General features: G+C 33.1%; 1 protein-coding gene across 2 annotated transcripts in view; it reads right to left on the reverse strand.

The window, feature by feature from the left end:
- LOC125051859 (dopamine D2-like receptor) overlaps positions 1-22,971 on the reverse strand; it is an 88,587-nt gene that overhangs the window by 16,030 nt on the left and 49,586 nt on the right. Inside the window, exons 1-4 of one of the 2 annotated variants that reach the window (XM_047652454.1) lie at positions 11,786-11,987; positions 9,560-9,987; positions 1,875-1,984; positions 7-259 (exon numbers count right to left, since the gene is read on the reverse strand). In XM_047652454.1, coding sequence (XP_047508410.1) covers positions 7-259; positions 1,875-1,984; positions 9,560-9,880 — 684 coding nt within the window. In that variant the 5' untranslated portion in view covers positions 9,881-9,987; positions 11,786-11,987. Of the gene's footprint in view, positions 1-6; positions 260-1,874; positions 1,985-9,559; positions 9,988-11,785; positions 11,988-22,971 lie in introns of those variants that run through there. The other variant, XM_047652453.1, reaches the window with a different exon arrangement.

The raw sequence follows: 22,971 nt of genomic DNA on the forward strand, positions 1-22,971 counted from the left end.
ACTAACCTTAAAAATCCTATAATACAGGAACATCATAATGATGCACGGTATGTAGAAGGATCCCAGTGACGAGAAAATCACATAGTCCGTACTGTTGAAAAGGCATTGGTGTTCACTGCGATCTGGTGTGTTGTTGAGACCCAAGACCACGGGTGAGCCAATAGCAGCAGACACCAGCCAGGCGACACCGATCATCAGCCACACGCGAAGGTTGCTTTTATGTTTTGCGTATTTTATTGGTTGCGTGACTGCTATATATCTGAAATTTTTTGAAATTTTCCATTATTAACTAGCCAATCGATTTCTTTAAAGCGCAATGTGAAATATGTCGCCAAGTATAAAAAAATGTACACATAAATATTTGTTTTGCTAAATCTTATTATCTACGAGCCCTCTGGCAATGAGAGTGTCCATGGGCGGCGGTATCACTTAACATCAGGTGAGCCCGTTTGCCCCCTGTTCTATAAAAAATACCAAATGTTAGGCTTTCTTATAGAATATCAAGAAAGAAGGATCAAAGTACTACGAAAGAAGGATGATCGACTACAACAATTGAATATAAATAAAAAAGAAACCAGTGGTGCTCAAACCTTTTAGGCGTGACACACGCCGTCGACTTTTGGGTCTAAGGCATGTCGGTTTCCTTACGATATTTCCTTCAGCGAACGAGGTTTAATAAATAATCTTTGTTTCATATATCTAGTGACTTTAATACGTATCAATTATTATTACCAAATAAATGTCGCTTATTTTTGATTCAGCGGTTTCCTTATTGTACGAAAAATGTGAAGAAAATAACATTTACCATTATAACACAAAGTTGAGGTTAATCGGTTAGTTATAAACCGAAAGATTGCTTGTAATACATAAAAAACAGACCATAAATATCACAGGCCAACAAATAACCATCATAACAAAACCAGACATAAATAATAACAAGATGAATGCGAGGGTCATGTTATGCTGGCTAATATCTGATTTAATTTAGCAAGATATTTATCACTGGAGATAAATGACAACGGAACGGCAGAGAATTTAATTTCTTGTTTAAGGATAATGATTAAGATAAAATGATAAGTTTCATTTGTGTACAAAAGTGGAAAGAGAGATTTCTGTTTATCACAACTCAACCGTCTTCAAGCCAGTTCCATGTTTTAAAAAATATTTTATTTCATTCAATAAAAATAAAGACATACATTTTCCAAAAAAAAATCCATGAAAATCAATGTGTACAACGATTATTTATAATATAAATCAATGTGTACCTTTCAGTGCATTTTTATGTCAGTTGTTTTGTAGGTGATGAGGAAAGAAAATTTTAATTTATTATTGAATTAAAAATACTAGAATTCCGCCAACTTATTGCGTAAACACATGTCTAATGCTGTAACAACTTCGTAGGTATGAGCCCTTTAAAAAATATTCAAAAGAAACGGCGACTGTTGATGAAACGTATGATTCCAGTGTATATTTTTAATTTAAGTTTTTTTTTGAGTAGGCGTTTTAGCGAAATTAAAATTAAAATATTTCATTCGAATACACGCATATATTTTGATAATTAATGAAGATTTGTGTGTAGAATAAATGAAAAACAGTGAAAGTTCTACAGTTCAAAATATCTTACTAAATGTGTTTAAAGAGATTTATTTATTGGAATCAGTTTTATTATACCATCTGAGTCGGAATTTTAAATAATATTAATCTTTATTTTAAATCTAAGTTTAGAAACTTTATTACTATCAGATTTCTTTTAAGTATATCAAGAGGTTACCGCAAAAGCGCAACCAAACTCGCGGTCTCGTGGATAGGTTCTTATAGAATACCATATATAGATAGAAATAATAATCTTAGCGATAGTTTGAAACATTTATTACCTGTCAACTGAGATGGCGACAAGATTGAAGATGCTGGATGTGGAACAGGTGACATCCATGGCGATGTAGCAGTCACATACCACGGATGGTAGACCCCATATTCCATTCACCTGGATACAATGATAGTATTAATAACGATTTTACTTGCTAATGAAGTGCTCCTGTATAAGGCAGGGATATTGAACACATGGTCTAGCCTAATGTGGACCCCAGACCGCCCCAGTCGTGAGAACGTTTTTGTATTATAAAAGGAGATACGCTTATTCGTTGGCGGACTCTAATTGTAAGATTCAGTCTCGAGAATTAGCGCTAAGCTTAACTTCCATACGTCATAACGTAGTGGAGTTTGACATACTCTTGGATCGCGCTAAGTCTCTGATGTTGGTCTATTAGAAACACCAGAAAGACTGATTCGATATGTAGATGGTCATTGAGTCAATACTAAAAATAAGTTCAAGTCAGGCTCGGTATTTTTTAGTTTAATAACAAAAATTACGTAGGTACAAAAATAAATACCCAACGAAAATAACCTCGATACATTTCTAGTTGTATTTAGTAAAATGTTTGATAAAATACACATATCAGAATCAAGATTAAAAGCGAATTGGTGCACACTTCATTACACTAAAAGCATGAACGCCGCCTGGCTTTGTCCGCACTCTCTCGAAATTAATCTGATGCCCTTTCATACTTTATTTATACCAGTTTCAGCTGTTTGAAGGTTAATTTTATCTACAAAATTTCATGTGAAAGAAAATACGTTTTTCATTTAGTATGGAGAGTTAGGGCTGTATAAGCTCTAATTAAAAGTAATGTTACAACTTAAAACACTATTTAAACACAAAACACTATATATTTTAATCAGTTTTGTCTTTATTATTGAGATGTCTATGAGCGTGATAGAAGAATATATAAAGATTACAATACTTGAGTATAATTTATTAATAAGGGCAAACATTATCCAAGTTTTTATGTAAGAGATCAATAAATCTTCTGTTATCTCTATTTTAGCGTGCCTACAGTTTCAAATATAATTTTAAAGTTGTAAATAATAGGTGAAATTCAATTTTTGAAGCGAAACTTCTTTTGGCGCATGAGGGTAATTTTTTTACGGATGAAACGCAATAATAAATAAATAAATAATAATATTAGCGTCACGAAGATGTGCAGCGTTGCAAAGGGAGAGAGCGATTGAGAGAGACTGAGAAAGGGCGAACGTAGCATGAAGCAAAATAGCCATGGAGCGAGAGTAGGGAGCAAGCAAGTGAGAAAGATCGAGAGAGAGAGAGAGTGAGAAAGAGCGAACGTCGCATCACGCGCACAGTGCCATAGAGCGAGAATTGGGAGAGAGCTATATTGAGAGAGAGAGACATTTTCCATGTCTGGTTGACACGCAGCATTAATTCAAAAATGAAATTAAAAGAAACTGAAAATAAGAAGAAAACAACTCTCATCCATGAGGTCGTAAGTTCGATCCCCGGCATCATTCAGAGAAAAAATCGTGAAGAAACCGGCTTGCCTTAGACCCAAAAAGTCGACAGCGTGTGTCAGGCACAGAAGGTTTCCTATTAAATAGACAAATGATCACGAAACAGACACAGAAATCTGAGGCCCAGATCTAAAAAGGTTGTAGCGCTGATTTATTTTATTTTTATTAATTACTGTATAAGAATGGATAGAGTTAGAGATAGAGCTTATAACAGTAAAAAATAAATCCTTCCTAAATCCCTTGTTTTCATACTCCAAGGCTGGCCAGGCAGACAAATAAATTCTCACGTCCACATAAGGCAGAAATAAAAGGCGTCGAGTAATAAATATGAACCTACTCCGAGTATAATAGAGAACCAAGGCCGTAGAATACATTCTTTAAGAAATCTCGGCCCTAATTGAACTTTCATGTTTTAGGTAAGGTCTGACGGTGACCTTGACGACTTTCCCGGAAGTTTTTTGAAACCAATGAAAAATTACTGTAATTAACTAAAACTTAATGAAGTGAAATATGTTCGTGAAGTTTAAAATTAAATTAAGTTTTAGCCATTCTTAAAAAAAATAGTTTTGTTTGTTGTAAACTACTTAAAATATGATAGTGTTCTTACTTTCTCAGATTATAGAAATTTGAAGACTTGTATTGACGAAATTATTTTTAATGAAGCGAGTTAGATATATTTTAATGTTACATTGGTATGCTTTGCTAGAAAGCACAATCAAGTCGGATGTTGAGGATCTTTTTTATAGGCGCCAATTAAGAGCAGTATCACAGTCCATGATGTCCCATTTTATTGGGTGCGTTGCCGGCCTTTACCCGGCAATACGTCATTTTAGCACCAACAACTAACTTTTTATATAATTTGTATTTGTATTAAATAAAAAAAGCTTAGCGTGAAAATCATTTCGGAAGGCTGGGGATAAGGATTATCTGTAGCCATTATTCTTTATGTAGAAAAAACAAAAGAAGTCCAAAGCAGTTTTTAAAAAAACATTTTCGTGCCTTGAGGCAGCATTTATTAAGACTTACGTAAAATTTCTAAACATTTCAAAGATGTATGAAAATTTCAAGGTTAGATAAGGTTGAGTCGTGAGAAAGCTGAAAATTCTTTTGTATTCATGCAATCTAAAACTTCATATGACGTAAAATAAAACCATTTTTATGGTATTTAAATTGTTATCATTTTTCAAGCGTTAAATGATTAAGCTTCATGTGAATTGATGCCAAGTTTAGTTAAAAAAAAAAGATTAGTTTAGTTAGAAAAACGCGATAAGGAATTAAAATTTTGCGACAGCAGGCATTTTTACGACCATACATAATATTATTAAGATTGATAGAAGTTTATTTATTGATAAAAAGCTTGCCAACGATTGGCACACTGATACATTGGTACGAGAAAAATAAAATAGAATTTTAATGTGATAAGCATCTATAGGCAAACATGTTAACATACTCGAAGAGATAATAAATTATAAAAACCAAACAAAATACGATGTCAAAGTTATGGCCATTTTGCTTATAAATCTCACAGAAATTGTATGTATAAGAAAAGTTTTAGCATACAAAAAAAAACGATAATCTTAAATTATGGCAATTACAGGTAAAGCGGGGCTTTGTATAATAAATGATTTCCATAAGAAAAATAATGATGTCCTTAAGTAATTGGATATAGCAGATTCTAGAAGAAAAATGTTAGAAACATTTAATTGTTACAGATTTCTCAGAATATTATTAGATAAATCTCAGTATTGTAAATAAACTGGACGGTTAATTAAAAACAACTTTATTAACACATGTATAGTTCAAACATGCAATATTGTGTATTTTATACAAAATAAACAATTTTAATTAAATCACTCTCAAAGGCGTATTTGAATAAGTTCTCAAAGTACATGTAAGTAAGGTCAAACAGAAATACCACACGAAACAGAATATTAAGTAAACTGGTAATAATCTGGTTTTCGTATGGCATGGTCTACCACATAAGCCCACAAAGAAAGCACACCTAGGGAATATATTTTCATTATATAGCAAGAGTATTACGAGACTAGGAGGTACCGTATATAGTAATTATGGAACTTTAAAGACATATTGTTATACCTACAAATTCTTTATAAAAATCTGTCTAGCCGTTTTGCAGGAGTGCGTGGTATTTAGATCTCTGATGAGGTTGAGGTTTGAGTATGTAATGTTTTTTAATAAATAAAAATTACATTACTAAACATTGAGTTTCTGGTATTAGATATGATATTGCCATACCGAGAAACCACGGAAAGTGGAATTTTATTTGAAAAGAAACAGGAATTTTATTGTACGAAGAATGCTTTTGATAGTAACTGATATTGAAATGAAAAGTAGGCCAAGTGTGAGGTCAGGTTCCTATAAGCAGGAATTTACTCAATTGTAGTGTGAAAATAAAGAAAAATATTATTTATACACAATTATTAATAGTTTTCTTCTCGTTAGGCTACTTAAGTTTCATGGAATAACGGATTTTGAATTAAAAAAAATCGGTTTTTACAAAAAAAAAATATTACAAGGTTTTTTCCTGACAATTTGTTACAATCTACCACCAATAGGGACAAGCCATAATTCAAAAGAACTTTTGTAAATTAATTGTCTCTATGGTTGCTCTCCAAGAAAAGCTGTACTTTGGGATTATTGTTGGACTACACCACGTAACCAAATTTTAAAGAAACACATAGGTGTTTCTTTTAAAATGTAAGCAACTTATAGAAGTTGCTTACATTTTAAATTTGTCAAAGCATATTACAGTATTATATTGCTCAAGCCTTTTCATTTTATACCCTAAAGGATGATTCACGCTACACCGTGTCTCGACCGGGCCGTGCCCCGGCCGGGGCACATTACAAAGACAAAACAGCATCGTTCGATTCCGAAGTAAAACGTAGAGTCATTGGTTTGGTTAATAATATTAATCTTTGAATGTCTTAATCAAATTCAAAATCATTTATTCAGTTAGGTAACAATGATAATTAAATCGATTAATCGATCTAAAACAATGTACACTTGATCGTCAATAAAGAAATACATATTAAATGCTTCTAATTTTACATTTACTGCCAGTTGTCAAATCAAGGGCGACGAACGGACGAGAAGAACTGGCAATAAACTCTCCGCCACTCTTTTTAATCGCCAAGTTTTTTGTTTTACAAAATGTTTGTAAGGAGCTGCAACCATTACACTATGTTCCATATGACATTTAAGTAATTAATAGTTAATAAAAAAAAAACAAAGATTGTCCTCTATCAGCAGTAGGCATGCTGAAATAGGAGCACGCACTTACATTCTCGTGGGAACAAATCTCGTATATAAGTAAATAATACAAATTATATTGATTTTTACTTTTTCTTAGTTAGTTGAGTAACAAAGTGTCTGTTGTAATTAATAAGTTCATAGTTATAGTTGCAATATTTGTAAATATGTGAGCACCATATATCTACATAATAATATAGTTATCTGCTGCATAACACCATGCGCCTATTTTATTTTTGTATAGTAGTTTTTTTTTGTTCTGGGTACATGGTCTTCACATATAATCAATAATCATCAAACCAATGCATACAAAATATGTATTTATGAGTTTCATACCACATGAAACTACCGTTTGGAAAGGACAACTAGTCTTTTTCTTTTTTAATATTTTTAACTTGTTATTTTGACTTTCAAAAGTGAAATAAGTGATTTTAATATATATTTGTGTAAATAGTTTAATGTAATATATTATTATGACATACATATTTTCGGCTTGATACGAATTTTAGAATATACTTCCTACTTAGAGAATATTCAAGGTAGCTTTAAGTACTTTGAATTATGTGTGAGACTCTATATCCTTACGGCTTTTCACTTTACGTAGCTTATGTTACGAGCACTAGAAGCAATATTGGGATTTCCATTTTGTGGAAATATTGTATGGATATACGAGTATTTTCAACTAGCTAACACAAATTATGCAATTACAACTATAATACTCTATGTAATCGCTGCCCTTCTCTTTCTACGTTGAGGTGTTTCTGGAAAGAAACCTATTATATTTTTAATATATTATAGTATACATTTGTTACATTATTTCTTTAGAAATCTTAATTAACTATAGTACAAAATATTGTTTTATCGAATCGCAATCAAATCGAATTAGAACGTTTGCAGACTTAACAATAATATTATGAGAGAGAGAGAGACGGCGTGTAAGGGTATGGGTGTGTATTTATGTATAATATATTTGTGTAACTCAAGCCTGTGTTATGAAATGATAATGTATGTTTTAGTATTAGATGTGTTGTTTGAACGACCCTCAACCACGAGTATATCGATAAAAAGAAAAAAAATAAATGGAAATTAAATATGTATGTATGTGATGATATATTTAGACCAACAGTGGGTATCTCTGACTAATTAAATCGATCAACGTTGACAGCCCTCTCAAAGCGTAATGATTTCGATATTCATTTCCTAATTAACCACTTCTATTTGTGTGACATGGCATGATAGTGCATGTCGTTCTATTAATTTATGTACGTTGCTGGTTAGATTCCACTGGATGTATGGAGAAAATAAGTGGTCATATTCATAAAAAAATCCATTAATGAGTTTACTTGCGAACTCACTTCACACTTCACACACATCGTATATATTGCAGATATAAACGTTTATATTTACTATAGATTATTATTAGGCTATTTCAAAGATCTGCAGCTAATGAACAATTGAATCTAAGACATCTCTTTCGGAATGTTTATCCTCTGTTGAAATTTAAACATTTCATATCTCATTCTTGCATGCGACTTTCATACCTGAGGTCGTAGGTTCGATCCCCGGCTGTGCACCAATGGACTTTATTTCTATGTGCGCATTAAATATTTCCTCGAATGGTGAAGGAAAACATCGTGAGCAAACCGACTTGTCTACGACCCAAAAAGTCGACGGCGTGTGTCAGGCTCTGGAGGCTGATCACCTACTTGCCTAATACATTTAAAAATGATCATGAAACAGATTCAGAAATCTGAGGCCAAGACCTAAAGAGGTTGTAGCGCCACTGAACTTTTTTTATGTCATTTATCACTACGGCAGCAAATAAAAGTAAGTGATATATATCTATGTTAATCAATCGAATAAAAAAGGAAAGGTTCGCTTTTAGTGGTTATGGGATAATACGCATTAATCCCCATTATATCGTTAAACGTCTAATGAAGAACTTGATAACGGTATGATCGAATTGCCGATACTTTTCGCTTTAATCCGTAAGTGACAAGTTGGTTTTTGGGCAAATAAGGTTGATATTGAAATACGAACTATAAATAGAATACAAGTAAGGTTGTTATAGTTAAAATGATTTAACCGTGTATTTTAATATTTATACAGTTTCGTTTATTCGTTTTAATGACAGCGCGAAAGTAATCTCGCCAACGATTTTGAGAACCCGCTCCATTTCACACGAAAATAATTGTCGAAACGCGTTCCGTGCGATTGACATTCCCATTACTTCTCAAAAATTCCCATAACGTACAAAGTACAAAACCTAGGCTTTCAAAGATAATTATCGTCTTATTATAATCCTCTCTTAATTATTCTCACGTAACAACATCACTTATTCACACGTAAATAAGTTAATCTAAGTAATATTAAGTTACAGATTTACTTAAAAATCATCAAAATAGCGACGTGATATAAATCGGCGCGTTTGTTTTTATGGATGAAAATGTTCCGATAGTATTACTACGTGACTGAACTCACTGACGATCACGGGCTAAATATTAATAAATCTATAAATAATAGGCCATTGTTGCTCCTGAAATAAAAATTCATCGGCCATAAATGCCTTTTTATTATTCGAGAACAGGCAAGTTCAACCTAGTAAAACTCGGCTGTGCGAACTTGTTTTTCTTTAAAGATGTTTCATAATGTATAATGTCGCCAGGAAACTTGCATGTTTGAGGGATTTGATTCAAAATTATACATAGTTTATCGTTATTAGACAACACAAATTTAGTTGGCGAAGTGGATTATCACTAAGTAGGTACGTCTCATCGCGGTCTTATCAGTGGGGCGGGCATTAGCAATGAGAACGATGGCGATAAAATCATAATTAAGCTGACTACGAAACAAGTTTTAAATTTATCTTTGGAGGTATTTGCAATAAGATATTAATAATAAAAATACGATAAATCTCACTTACCAAATAATAAACTCCAAAAGGCATCACAACCACCGCCACGAGCAAATCGGCTACCGCCAAACTGACGATAAAGTAATTTGTAGCAGTTTGTAAACTCTTTTCCCTAGCCACACTTAAAATCACCAGCACATTTCCAAACAGAGTCAGAAGGGGAAACACTATGAGTGACAGTGCCCATAGATTATAAACAGATTCCGTCGAATTTGAAGTGGTACTGTCATTCCTGTCAAAGTCAAATCCATATAATGTAAAATTTGTGTCGTTCAATGTTCGATTATAATCTGTATAAGTTGAATTCGTTGTGCATATTGGTGTCTCCATTTTATGGTGTTGTACATTTTGATTTATGTTTTGCCCATATTCATTGGGTCAACTTTTGCACGGAATTCCGTGTTAGCTCTGACGCCATCCATTATGGGTCCACGAATCTGGAACAAAATTGTAATTACCAATTACTATGTTGATGAAACAAGAATTCACTGAGAACTGAGCTTTGACATTTGAACCGCACATAATAGGCAATTTGATAAGTAGTCTGGCATCGATGTGAATCCGAGCGTTTAATCAATAATTTTATAATTATTGAGACTAAATTCATGATTAAAAAATACTTGACTGAGATACCAACTATAAACAGGAAGACAGGAAGTTTTAATATACACAACAAACATTTTTTTTGTTTTAGTATTCATCAAATTTGTTTGGGGAATTCCCTATACTGCATTTTTAAAATTTAGTTAACGTTTTTATTTATTTATTATTATCGAGACTGAATTTGTTTTTGATATAATTAAATTTAATTGGTAATAACACCGCAACAACGGACAACTTGAAATATTTCAGTCAGTTGTTATTAAAATATAAATAGCTCACACAATGTTATTAAAATATAAAATAACAGGTACTAAACCTGTTATTTTGTAGTAAACGATTTTGATGAAACTAGTATTAACCATTTCACCGGAAATAATATAAATTTCGGTTACCTATTAAAATAGATTACTTCCTTTTATTTTGATTTTCCAATGAAATCTGTCTTCTCTAACGTAGCGGTATAATTGAATTTGTCTAACGTTATTATGTTTGTTCGTGAAACGTAGAACTGAGTGAGAGTACATTCTGAAAGAAATTCTTTTTTGCTTTATTGTTTAGTTTTCATGAATAGAAGCAGTGAAGCCTGAAATCAAGCCATGTCAGACTAGAACCGATCGGCTGTGAGGACAATAGTTTTTATAACAATATAATTTGAAGAGTCATTTTAACATCATTACAAGATATTCAGTTAACGTTATCGAACAGTACTGGAAAAGAGACTGCGTGTATTTCTTTATATACTTTATGAGAATTCTGTATCGAAATAAATGAGATATATTACGTTATTTCAATTTTTTTATCATTCGCGTACTTCTTAGAAGTCGAGAGGCCCTCATGAGTTGAGATCTGTAGTAACCAAAAGATATATTGTATGTAAGTTGTAACCTACCTGTATCTTAAACTTGGGCGCCCACTTAAGCGCAGTATACGAAGCTACAGATGTGTAGGTAGAGAAAATAAAAATTCATAAAATAATCTTTAAGAAGAACAACTAAGGTAGTAGAACTTAAGTGGAACCAGCTGCTCACTAAAGTATTTCCGAACCAATTCGACTTAGTGTCTTTCAAGAAAAGAGCGTACAATTTCTTAAAATGCCGGCAACGCACTTGCGAGCCTTCTGGCAATGTGAGTTCTTATCTGATGTTAGTGGCGGTATCACTTGACATCAGATGAGCCTCTTGCCCGTTTGTCTCCTATTACATAAAAATATACCAAGGCAAGAGGAGCAAGAAAGTACTAAACTGGTGTCCCAGGTACAATAAACGAAACAGAGGAAGACAACTTAGAAGGTGGATAGACCAAATTAAGAAAACAGCAGATGGTACGTGACAGAGAACGGCATGGAATGGCGGGATTTTGAGAAGGCCTTTGCCAAAAAAGGGCACACAGATGACTAAAAAGAATGAGGTAGAAATATATATGTGGTTAACTGTAAAAGTATCTAAAATGAAAGCCTATAATAAAACATAGTAAAATAAAACCAAAAGACATTACTTTCAACATAATTCATTAAACACACAAACGAATTATGCGAAATTATGTTTTTCTATACAGTGTTTTTATGATGTAAAATGATAAATGTTTTCCATCTCTTAAATTATTTGATGTTGTATTTAATACTAAAAGCCGTACCTCAGTATTCAAGGCGAGGTGCAGTCCAAGGCTAACACACTTACGAGAAATTATAAACAATATTCTAAACTTTAAATACCGCAACTTATTTGCAAAATAAATAAATAAGGAGCATAAAGATATCTTAAACTTTATGTTTATAAACTTTATTTTACACTTTATACGACAGTATAATAGTTGAATATAATATTCTAAAGTGGACATACTCTTATCTCCGGACGTCTTTTATGGAATTGAATTAGGGGACCTAACGCGAGCTCTAATGGACGACGCGAATTGGCATAGTCCCTAACAAAAGTGTTTATAAGTTTTTTAAGGACTTGCTTTTTTGTTACTTTTTATTTTTTCGTAATTTTTTGCGAATTTTCGAGCGATGTTGGCCTAGTGGGTTAAACGTGCGACTCCCATCCCTGAGGTCGTAGAATCGATCCCCGGCTGTGCACCAATGGACTTTCTTCCTTTTTGGGAATTTAACACTCACTCGAACGATGAAGGAAAGCATCGTGAGGAAACCGGCTTGCTTTAGACCCAAAAAGTCGACGGCGTGTATCAGACACAGGAGGCTGATCACCTACTAACTTAACCTATTGAGATTGACAAATGATCATGAAACAGATACAGAAATCTGAGGCCCAGAGCTAAAAAGGTTGAAGCGCCACTTATATTTTTTTCGAATAAAGTCTATTTATAATAAGATATACTACGACAATACATCCGTATGTTTTCGTTTCGTAAAAGTCAAGAGTATAAAGTCATTTGTTAAAAATATGCTTTGTCTAGTAACTTTAAAAGATTTTACTTATTGCACTGTAGTTTATGATGTAAATTAATTCATAGTAAACAAGTTCTCTACACGACTGTATTGGAATCAATGATAGCTCTACTGTTCAAAGCGTTTAAGTAATCGTACTGTCATGGACGATATTTGAATTTTTATTAGAGCAAAATTTTATTGGGTCACTGTCTTGTATACTATATAGTCTCAATCGCTTTAAGGTATATTTTATATATGTCTTTCATTGTCTGTTTGGTGATTGCAGACCTTTTTTAAATATTATAGATATCTGTGTGATTATTGCTCAATTTAAATTTAGTAATAACTATTGTTTTTGTTCCCTTTGGAGTAGAGACTCTTGGGACGTGGGGTTCAAGTGCACAGGCGCTTATTAAAGATTTAAATTGGCGCCCGGTAGATAGTACCACTGTATATTTAATTGATATGTTTAGGTTTAACTCAGCGTTCCCCAAATTTTTTTGTGTCGTAGACCCCTTGCCATGTTTTTCCGTGTTGGGTAGACCCCCTACTTACCTGATATTGATTTCCTGTAAATTTCAAAATGTATTGCGACCACAAAGCGAATACCAACATCCTACAACAATTTTATAAACATATATAATATTTTTTTACTTCATAGGTACTTTTATAAATAATGTATATGTTTTGATATTATAAGATAGTATGAGTTGAGATCCACTATCGTGGACCTTTTCATTTCATGGACCCCCGAATTTTTTCTGACGTAGACCCCTTGCAGGTTGTCATAGACCCCTAGGGGTCGATATAGACCACTTTGGGAATCACTGGTTTAAATAAACAATATAACATGTAAAAGTCAAAGCATTGTCAACAGAAAAGGCGACACTAATTGTGGTTCCCGAAAATGTCCATAAAACAAAAAGTTAAGCCCGAATTTAATTTAGGATTTAATTAGAATTATGGACAAGTGGAATAAGAAAGTCGGCAGGAAGCCGTTTAGAAATTCTCATAATCTCCGCGGAGTTTCCACTTTTTACATTTACTGTGGTTTCATATTTAATCTGTCTCGAATCCTGGTGAGGTTTCTCCACTGTTACATCAGACTTATTTTAAAGCTTTGTCTTAACTAAATGAGAAATGAGACTGTATACGTTAATGGTAATGAAAAATTAACTCTTATTCATACATTATATTATCTACTATGTATTCTTCATTATATTAATAATGGTTATTTCCCGGCGAAATAATAATTGTTTCTGGAATGTGGGTTAGGGCGATCGCCTACTTGTCATTGTTAAAATTGAAGGCTGACGCTATGAATGTGATTAATGATCACAATAATTTAAAATGACGTGAATTCGTATAAATCTTCGTTTGACTCCTTCTCGATACTGTTTAGTACTAAAACCAAATAAAATTAAATTTTTTTGAACGTAAACATAATATATTTTTTCAAAGAATACAGACCATACATAAAGAAAATATTTGAGCCCTGAAGGCGTAACTGGCAGTCCTATGGCATACTCTATCTTGTCATCTGAAATCACATGCCTTTGGAGGAATATATTTCAGTGAATAAATCGAGAGAAAGGGAAAATCCACCATGATAAATAGTCATGTATGATTCTTTTATATGAAAAGTCGGAGTTGTTCTACGCGAAAATGAATTTCTATATGGCTGCCATCAATTAAATTCAGCTGAATTAGTATATTAGTGTAATGGGGATTGTTAAATATTTTCTAAGTAAAAAATAGAGACAATAAAAAATTACGTCGTATTTTTTAATAATTGGGTAATATATTACCTTGTTTAATTATATCAGAACATTCAAATCTTTGTGACAATTTATTACATCGCAGCACTGCTATGTTTCACTTACCAGACAATTTATTCTCAGACAGTTTAACTTTAAGGCTTTTTATAAACTATTCGTCGTACTCTTAATTTTCTTCATTTAATAAAAAAAACTTTAGCTACAGGCCCAAAGGTTTGACCTTGGTGTCTGAAGTACATTATCAATTAGTCAACGAAAGGAAAAAATTACTACACTTAATAAAAAGAAAAGACCACAGATATAGCAAACAGATCAAAATGTTATAACATCAAAATACCACGCCTCTATTGTGCCAAGCAATCACATACCATGTTATCCAAGAAACGTTCTTGTAATTCTCTGCTGTTTTGTGTAGAGAGTTTTTGAAGGTAAACAATTAATAAGAATTTAATAACAACAACGGACGCGGTTGTCCGTTCCCCGTAAACATTATTCGCACGAACTTCGCACTACTTCTCAGGGCAGACTCGAAAAAGTTTTCCTTGAGACTGGAAGTTGTTCATGATTTTGCAGTATCTTAATATTCCAAGGTTGAAAACAACACATTTATACGATTTATTATTCTTCAAAACGAATACAAATTTTTATCATATATATTTAACTCTTTTTTTGGGGTCACAATTACATGATGTAATCTATCGTGTTTGGATTTAAAAATTCAAAATTCAAAAATCATTTATTCATTTAGGTAACATAATGTACACTTATGAACACGTCAATAGAGAAATACATATTAAATGCTAAATGCTTCTAATTTTACATTTACTGCCATTTTTCAAATCAAGGGCGTCAAACGGAAGAGAAGAACTGCCAATAAACTCTCCGCCACTCCAACTTGTTTTATTTTACAAAAGCTGCAACCATTACACCATGGTCCACAAAAAAAAACAAATGAACATAGGCATGGTGAAATAGGAGCACCCATTAACATTCTCGTGCGAACAACACGCAAATACATAGTCGAAATTACTAACATCACCGCATACACGAAATCAAGTCCGACGAATCACCACATGTAGCACCCGTTCATGAATATGAACATACATGCATACATCAATGTACCCCTCAATGTAGGAAAACGGTAATCGTCAATGCTTTAATTTGCGCCTGATATGTATCAATATATATATATCAGAGCAGTGTTGGCCCAGTGGCTTTAGCGTGCAACTCTCATCCCTGAGAACGTAGGTTCGATCCCTGGCTGTGGACCAATGAACATTCTATGAGCGCATTTAACATTTGCTCAAACGGCGAAGGAAAACATCGTGAGGTAACCGGCTTGCTTTAGACCCAAAAATCGACGGTGTGTGCCAGGCACAGAAGGCTGATCACCTACTTGCCTATTAGATTGAGAAATAATCATGAAACAGATACAAAAATCTGAGGCCTATAGAGGTAGTAGCGCCACTGATTTATTTTTATTTCTGTAGCAAGTCACAGAGTCTATTTTATTCTTAAAAGGGAAAACGCTTCACTGTTATTAAGAATGTTGTTTTAAACGCTGTCGTATAAAATGCCTAAAGTAGAACACAGCCATAGCTAGCAATCGCACGGAATGAACCATGAGGCGATGAAATAATTTCAACCATTGTATGGATCTGAGCGACTGCCTGTTACTCGAGTCACAACGCACACAGAAAATATCTGATGTATTTTATCTTTATATAAAATATGCGAGTATTTTAAAAGAAGCGATGGCTTAGTCGTACCCTCAGATATCTAAATCTGTTATTCTTTATATTTTTTAATTGGGAAAATTGGTTTGAAAACAACCAGTGGTCCTATAGCCTCTGGTAGTGGCGTAAGATTTCTGGATAAAGGAATTCATTTTCAAAATCATTAATTCATTTAGGTAACACAAAGTACACTTATGAAGGTAAAGTAATGTACATATTAAATGCTTCTAATTTTAGATTTACTGCTAGTTCACAAATCAAGAGCGTAGAACGAACAAGAATAACTGGCAATAAACTCTCCGCCACTCCAAGTTTTTTGTTTTACAAAATGTTTGTAAGGACCTGCAACCATTACACTATGTTTCACATGACATTTTTAAGTAATTAATAATAAAATAAAAATTAAAGATTTATCCTCTATTTGCAGTAGGCAACTTGAAATAGGAGAACGCATTTACAAGCAATTATGGTTATATTTCCTGGTTCTTTTTTCTATAATTAGCTAATATTGGTGTTAAAACTTCCGGTCCTAACACACATTATAGATTTTCAGGTCCAAGATAGAATAATCCATTGGTGTAAGCAGAGATGAAGAAACCGAATCGCCTCATACCAAAAATTTGGCGGCATGTGCTCACAGGAGGCTGATTACTTACTTGCCTATTTGATTAGATTGACAAATGATCATGAAACAGATACAGTTTTCTGAGGCCCAGATATGAAAAGGTTGTAGCGCCACTGAATTATTGATTGATTTCTACCGACATTTATGACTAACCGGAACCAAATACACTTTCCAGATATCTTTATAAAAAAGAAAGGTCAAGCGAGATAAAATAAAACCTTCTGAAAAGGTTAAGTTAATCATGTCGTAGAGACAATTAGTTTCGGGATAAGTACACCTTTCTTTGGCAGTCAAAATGACATGAACCATTTAGATAAATGTGGGTCCTCCGTTTCCGGGTAAAGCACCATCAATCTGGTTAATGTGGGAATTATCCAGATTGACTATGGGATTGGATAATGACCGTTATTATGTTGACCTCCGTTTAGGGAGACATATACGAAGTAAATACTTTTTTTTATAAATTTCAATAATAAACCTTCTATCGTTTAGTAGAAGTAAATTTCTAAGTTATTTATCTTCTAGTATATAGAATTCTCGTGTCACAATGTTCGTTTTCATACTCCTCCGAAACGGCTCGACCGATTCTCATTAATTTTTTGTGCATATTCAGTAAGTCTGAGAATCGGACGACACCTATTTTTCATGCCCCTTACGCTCGCCAAAAAAGATGACAATTTAGAAGGTGGATAGACCAAATTAAAGAAACAGCAAGGTACATTGCAGAGAGGAAAGGTGGGATTTGGAGGAGGCCTTTGCCATTTTTTTACTTTCCGAAATTCGAATGACGAATGTTATTCAAATATTATTTTCTGATATATAAAAACATAACAGCAGTTTTTTGTTTTAACAGACTTCCAAACCCCGTAGGAGGATTAGTACGTGTTAACTAAAAAACGAAAGTTTTATGTAACTTAGGCATTATTCAGTGTACACCCATGATGGACCTTTAATAAATTGTAATAAAAATTAAGAGAGCGTAATTTCTTTTCTTCTACAAATAAATATGCTTCATATTAGAAGTTTATCTATCTTTTTTAAAAGTAAACCTTTCGAAGTGATTAAAAAGAATAATGAGGCGTGAAATAGCTACGATCTTTTACAAATAGCCCTTTGGGGGACACGATCTCTCCATCTCAAAAGACAAGAAACACAATTTAAATATACGCTAAAACTTTGCATAAAACTCCACAGAGCAAATATAATTTGTGTTTCAATTTCTCTTCTTTGTTTAAGCTGTTCGCAACTCCTCTCGTCTCGGAAATACTTTTTAGGATTCCCTTATAAAATGACTACTGGAATAGTTAAAACATGGTAAACCTATTATCGTGTCTGAAACTCTATAGGTCTTCCAAGGCTAAGACTCAGAGACTAGATTTACCGCGAACTATGAAACCAATACTGTTTTGGTACAGGATAGCAATATTTAGTGGTAAGTTTCGACGTGGAGACTCTAGAGTAAATAATATATTCTGTATATTTAGTAAATGGTTCTTTAGTATTGAGAGTTTTGACATTAATATATATTTATTTATTATTATTTATACATAATAAACTAAAAGTACAGAAAACATATTAAGCTTGATGTGTGAAGGGCTACACCACAGTACCAATTTCTTTAAATTCGTTATATATTATATCTAGGTTTTAATATATACGAGTATTGTATATTCCTTCCTAGTCTGGATATCCATAGTTGTCCTTTCACACTATAAAATCGTATTTAGTTTCATATAAATTGTATTATTGCTTTGTTTAATTTATTTTTATTATCTCCATTCTGCTATGTAACAATGTATCAGTGTGCCGAGCGTTGGTAAGCTGTTATAAATAAATTATAAACTAAAATAATACAATCAATACAAAAAAAATAACAAAAACAAACAGAAAAAAAAAATCATTATTATACATGTCATGTATCTAAAATGGAGCAAAGCAATCACATCCTAGGTTGGCCAAAAATACTTTTTAATGGTACTTTTGTATATACATATACACGGTTCGTGTTGTATCTTGAACGGAAGATTGGTAAATATAAACTAACTTTAGAGGAGTGGTCATCTAGTTTTATCAAGTATGATTAAAGCTCCTTGCTACAAAAGGCCTACGGAACCGCTACGAAGCGAGAAAAGGTTGTATAATTCTGTAAATATGTGCTACGTCGTACGCGTGTCCTATCACAAAGTGTAGGTGTTGACAGCGCCTGCATGTTAATTTTTTTGCTCAAGTTAGTTTTCATACTAGAATATACATTCTAAGTGTCTCCTAATATTTGTATAGAATCGTATCATATATGTCGAAGCTATGACCTTATTATATCATCACTGGGCTCCAAAATTAACAAGTTGTTCATAATTAAAAAAAAATTAACATCTTTTTAATAGCGAGCCAAGGATGTACATACATGTAACTCAAGCTTTTTTAGTTTTATAAACGTGACGATTCCTAAATCGTTGGAGTCACCCCCCGACAATATACGAGTAAGCGCAGTCACTTTCTTCAACATTTACATTACATTCGTTTCATAGCAATTAACATTTAATTATTTGGCATTTATTCTATTGTTGTACGCACTTGCGTACAAACCAATTTAAGCTACCCACATACACGAATTAATATATGTATTATGTATATTGTATACTTTATGTATCTAGCATATAATGTTAAGTTATAAGTTAACATTTATATCATCGTTAAAACTGAAAAGCTTCCAGTACTTAAATTTTATATAACTCGAACTAAGACCCAAAATACGAAAAGGAGAAACATCGTAAGTGACCGGAGATTGCTTAGAAAAGTAAGGTCAAGAGAGTGGAAAGGGAATTTCGGGTAAATATTTCATATCTCGTAAGACTTATGACTGTATTTATGTGACAGACTTGGATTAATGCTAAGTAACTCTTGAGTTTATATTTAATGGATTACGGTTTGGGTTCAAATCGTAAATATGTGGGAGTTTTGCGGTAATAGCCTTATAAACATAAAAAAATCGTTTATTCGCAAAGTAAGTGGTACATTTAGATTGATTAATTATAAAATAACCGCAACAATCAACCATACAAAAATAGACAGGCAAATGATTATTACACTAATACAAATTAATAGTTAATTAAAAGTGGTTTAAATGTAGGCAAATTAAAGTCAAATGTAATATACCATGGTAATAATAATAATCTAATATCATTCTTTAAAATCAATAAATATAAAACAGATAAAAGATCGCACGATCACGCATTAGGCGTCTGTGCGCTTAAAGAATTTTCATTTAATGTGCGTATCTGCACGTTATTAAAGTGAAGGCAAACACCGGGAATCAGCACATCTCAAACCCAAAAACCGGGTCTTCACCGACTTGTCTATAAAATAAAAATTATCGCTGAAACGTATGCAACTTAATGTCAGGTTTAAGTGTTGTAGCCATTGGATTATTATTATTATACTCGTATATAGCGGTGCGAGACTAAGGGTCTGTTTCACAATGTAAGGATAAGTTCTACATAAGTTCCAAATTAGCTATTTATTATTTAATATACTTATTGGTAGGATAAACACTATTGTTGCGTTTCACGACTGTCAGATAGCGCTATTCGTCACATAAAGTCCATTATAAGTTATGAGTCCGATGAATGTCAAATAGCACAATCTTCCTCATAATTTATGTGTTGCATAGCTATTTGGTACTTTATCCGTACATTGTGAAACAGACCCTAACAGCATTTTGGCGGTAATAGCATTGAACCGCATGTGCCTACATGGTAAAAAACTCTGTGTGGTTTTGTTGCGGTGATTGTTGTAACTATCACTAATAAAACTAAAATCAATAAACATGTGGACTTATGAGTGTCTGTTTAAATAAATAAATTATTATTATTAAAACGCAAACTACGTGTATTTTTTTAACTGTGATTTTACCATAAAAGTTGTTTGAAAGCATATCCAATAATACCAATGACGGCCCGTCAGACGGTCCAGGTAACGCTGGCAGGAACCAAGCGTAGAAACTTGAGCTCCAAGTGGTGGTAAGAATTAGCGCAAGATCATCGAAAGTGAAGAACTAACTAGCGTTAGCGGAGTAAGTAAGTATTCATAATGGTAAAAATGGGACCCATATCCACAGGCGACTAACATTTAGCTATAAGGAAATACTTACAACATTTGCCATGTAAACTAAGGATATGGAAATAAAAAAGGCTTTATTATTATTATTATGTAAAGACCGCAGGTTATGTAATTCTATTCCCGGCAAAATAATAATTGTTTCGAATTAGCAATTAAAGTAGGCTTAAAATGTTTTAACAATATTTTTTTCAACAGAACTGGACGGCGTTCGGCCACAACACAAGTTCGGCCACAAGTCCATCTGATGTTGATTGTAACCCTAATGGAGAGTTATGTTAACTTATAAACGACGTCAAAGGTAACTTTATCAATAAAAGTTATTAAAGTCGTAAATGCACCCATAAATAAAATATCGATATCGTTACATCTTAACTGGGACGTTACATGAAATGGCTGGCATAAACAATAAAGATTTCTAACAAATCTTCTACTGAGTCATAGTAAGTTATCGGGGACTACATAAATGTATTCAGGCGTTTAATGGCTGAACTTATTTGTTTTGTATCCAAAATTTGAGAACTCTAAATTTGATGTTTCATGATTTAAAAAAATGGCGGAGAGTTTATCGCCAATTCTTCTCTTCCGTTTTACGCCCTTGATTTGAGAACTGGCAGTAAATGTAAAATTAGAAGCATTTAATTTTTATTTCTTTTTTGACGTTCATAAGTGTACGTAATTGATGAAACCTATATGATTTTTGACTTGACTTTGACTTGAATTATATAGCCCTTGGTGGTTTAGATATACGTCGTCGAGGCAGAATAAGAAATTCCACCCAGATTTCCTCGACGTCCATCGTGGTGGTGCGCGAAAACAGTTGCACCACCACTATGTGGAACCAGCTGCCCGCTGAAGTATTTCCAAACCAATTCGTCTAAGGGTCCATCAAGAAAAGAGCGTACCAATAATTCTTAAACGGCAACGCACTTGCGAGCCCGAGTGTCTATGGACGACGTTTGCCGCCTGTTACATAAAAAATATAGTGAGACATATCAGCGTGTGAAATAGCAATGTAATTTTTATATCAGTAAATAAGTATCCATCGAGATTTTAAGAGATATTAATTATAGGTAATGGAATTAAAAACACACACCGTATTAATTTAATACTAATTACTATTTGTATAATCAGTACAAGCCAGACGGAGTAAGGCGATCTAAAACAATTGACAGTTTTGTGGTGGTGGTATAAACACTCACAAGAACATCCTAATTATATAAAATAAATTAATCTGAATTAAATCGAATAAGCAATAAAAATAATCACTAACTAGAGTTAAGTTCGGTGGCGGTTGATGGTGGGATATTCAAATAAATGAAAATCTTTGTTTGAACCTGGGTGTCTACTGGCTTTAATAGTTTAAAACACGAGCTTCATCAATAAAAAAAAAATATGGGGATGCGATGCTTGATTGACAAAAAAACTCACTTGACTTATTGAAGGGTTCTTAAATCTAAGAGACACTTATGTTACCTATAGAGAATATAAGTGTAGTCGACCTATTGGACATTATCGGAAACGAGAATGTTATATTACAATTTACGAGTGTATGAAAAACTAAAAGGCTAGCAAAACTGATGTTTTAAATTTATTGTATTCAAATATAAGATTCTAATTATTAACTAAAATATACATTACATGTTACTAGTACTGCTTCGTACATAGTAATGATCAATATAAAATAGTTCAATTTCTTTGCTAACTAATCCTAAATGATGTATTTAGTCCCCAAGCGGGAGATCGGATTAGGAGGACTGTATGGCGACAGTAACTCTCAGCATGGCCGAATTGACTGTGAATAATAGAGAGGGCAACGTCCCATTCATAGGTTCGTGTGATAGCGTTTTAACTGTATTCTAATGATGTTTGTGTCGCCTCTTGAATCTGTATAAAACGTTTATAGTTTAAGATTCATAAAGGGAGGTTTGTACGAATCTGGACAAAAGTCACAGCCCATAAACACGCATTTTGTTAGTGGTAACACCGAAGGTTAGAAGGTAAACGAACGAGAAACGATAGCGCGTTTCGTTTGCTAGTACTAGGTCAAATGCATCTTCATTCCAAGCCTAGAAACGAGACAAGAGTCGCCTTTTATATTCTTACTCTGAGGTTTTTTAGTCATCATGTTATATACACTTTAAAATTGCTTCCATAGTGGGTGGCAAAACAAAATT

This window comes from Pieris napi, chromosome 8 (genome assembly GCF_905475465.1).
Source record: "Pieris napi chromosome 8, ilPieNapi1.2, whole genome shotgun sequence".
Taxonomy (NCBI): Eukaryota; Metazoa; Arthropoda; class Insecta; order Lepidoptera; family Pieridae; genus Pieris; species Pieris napi.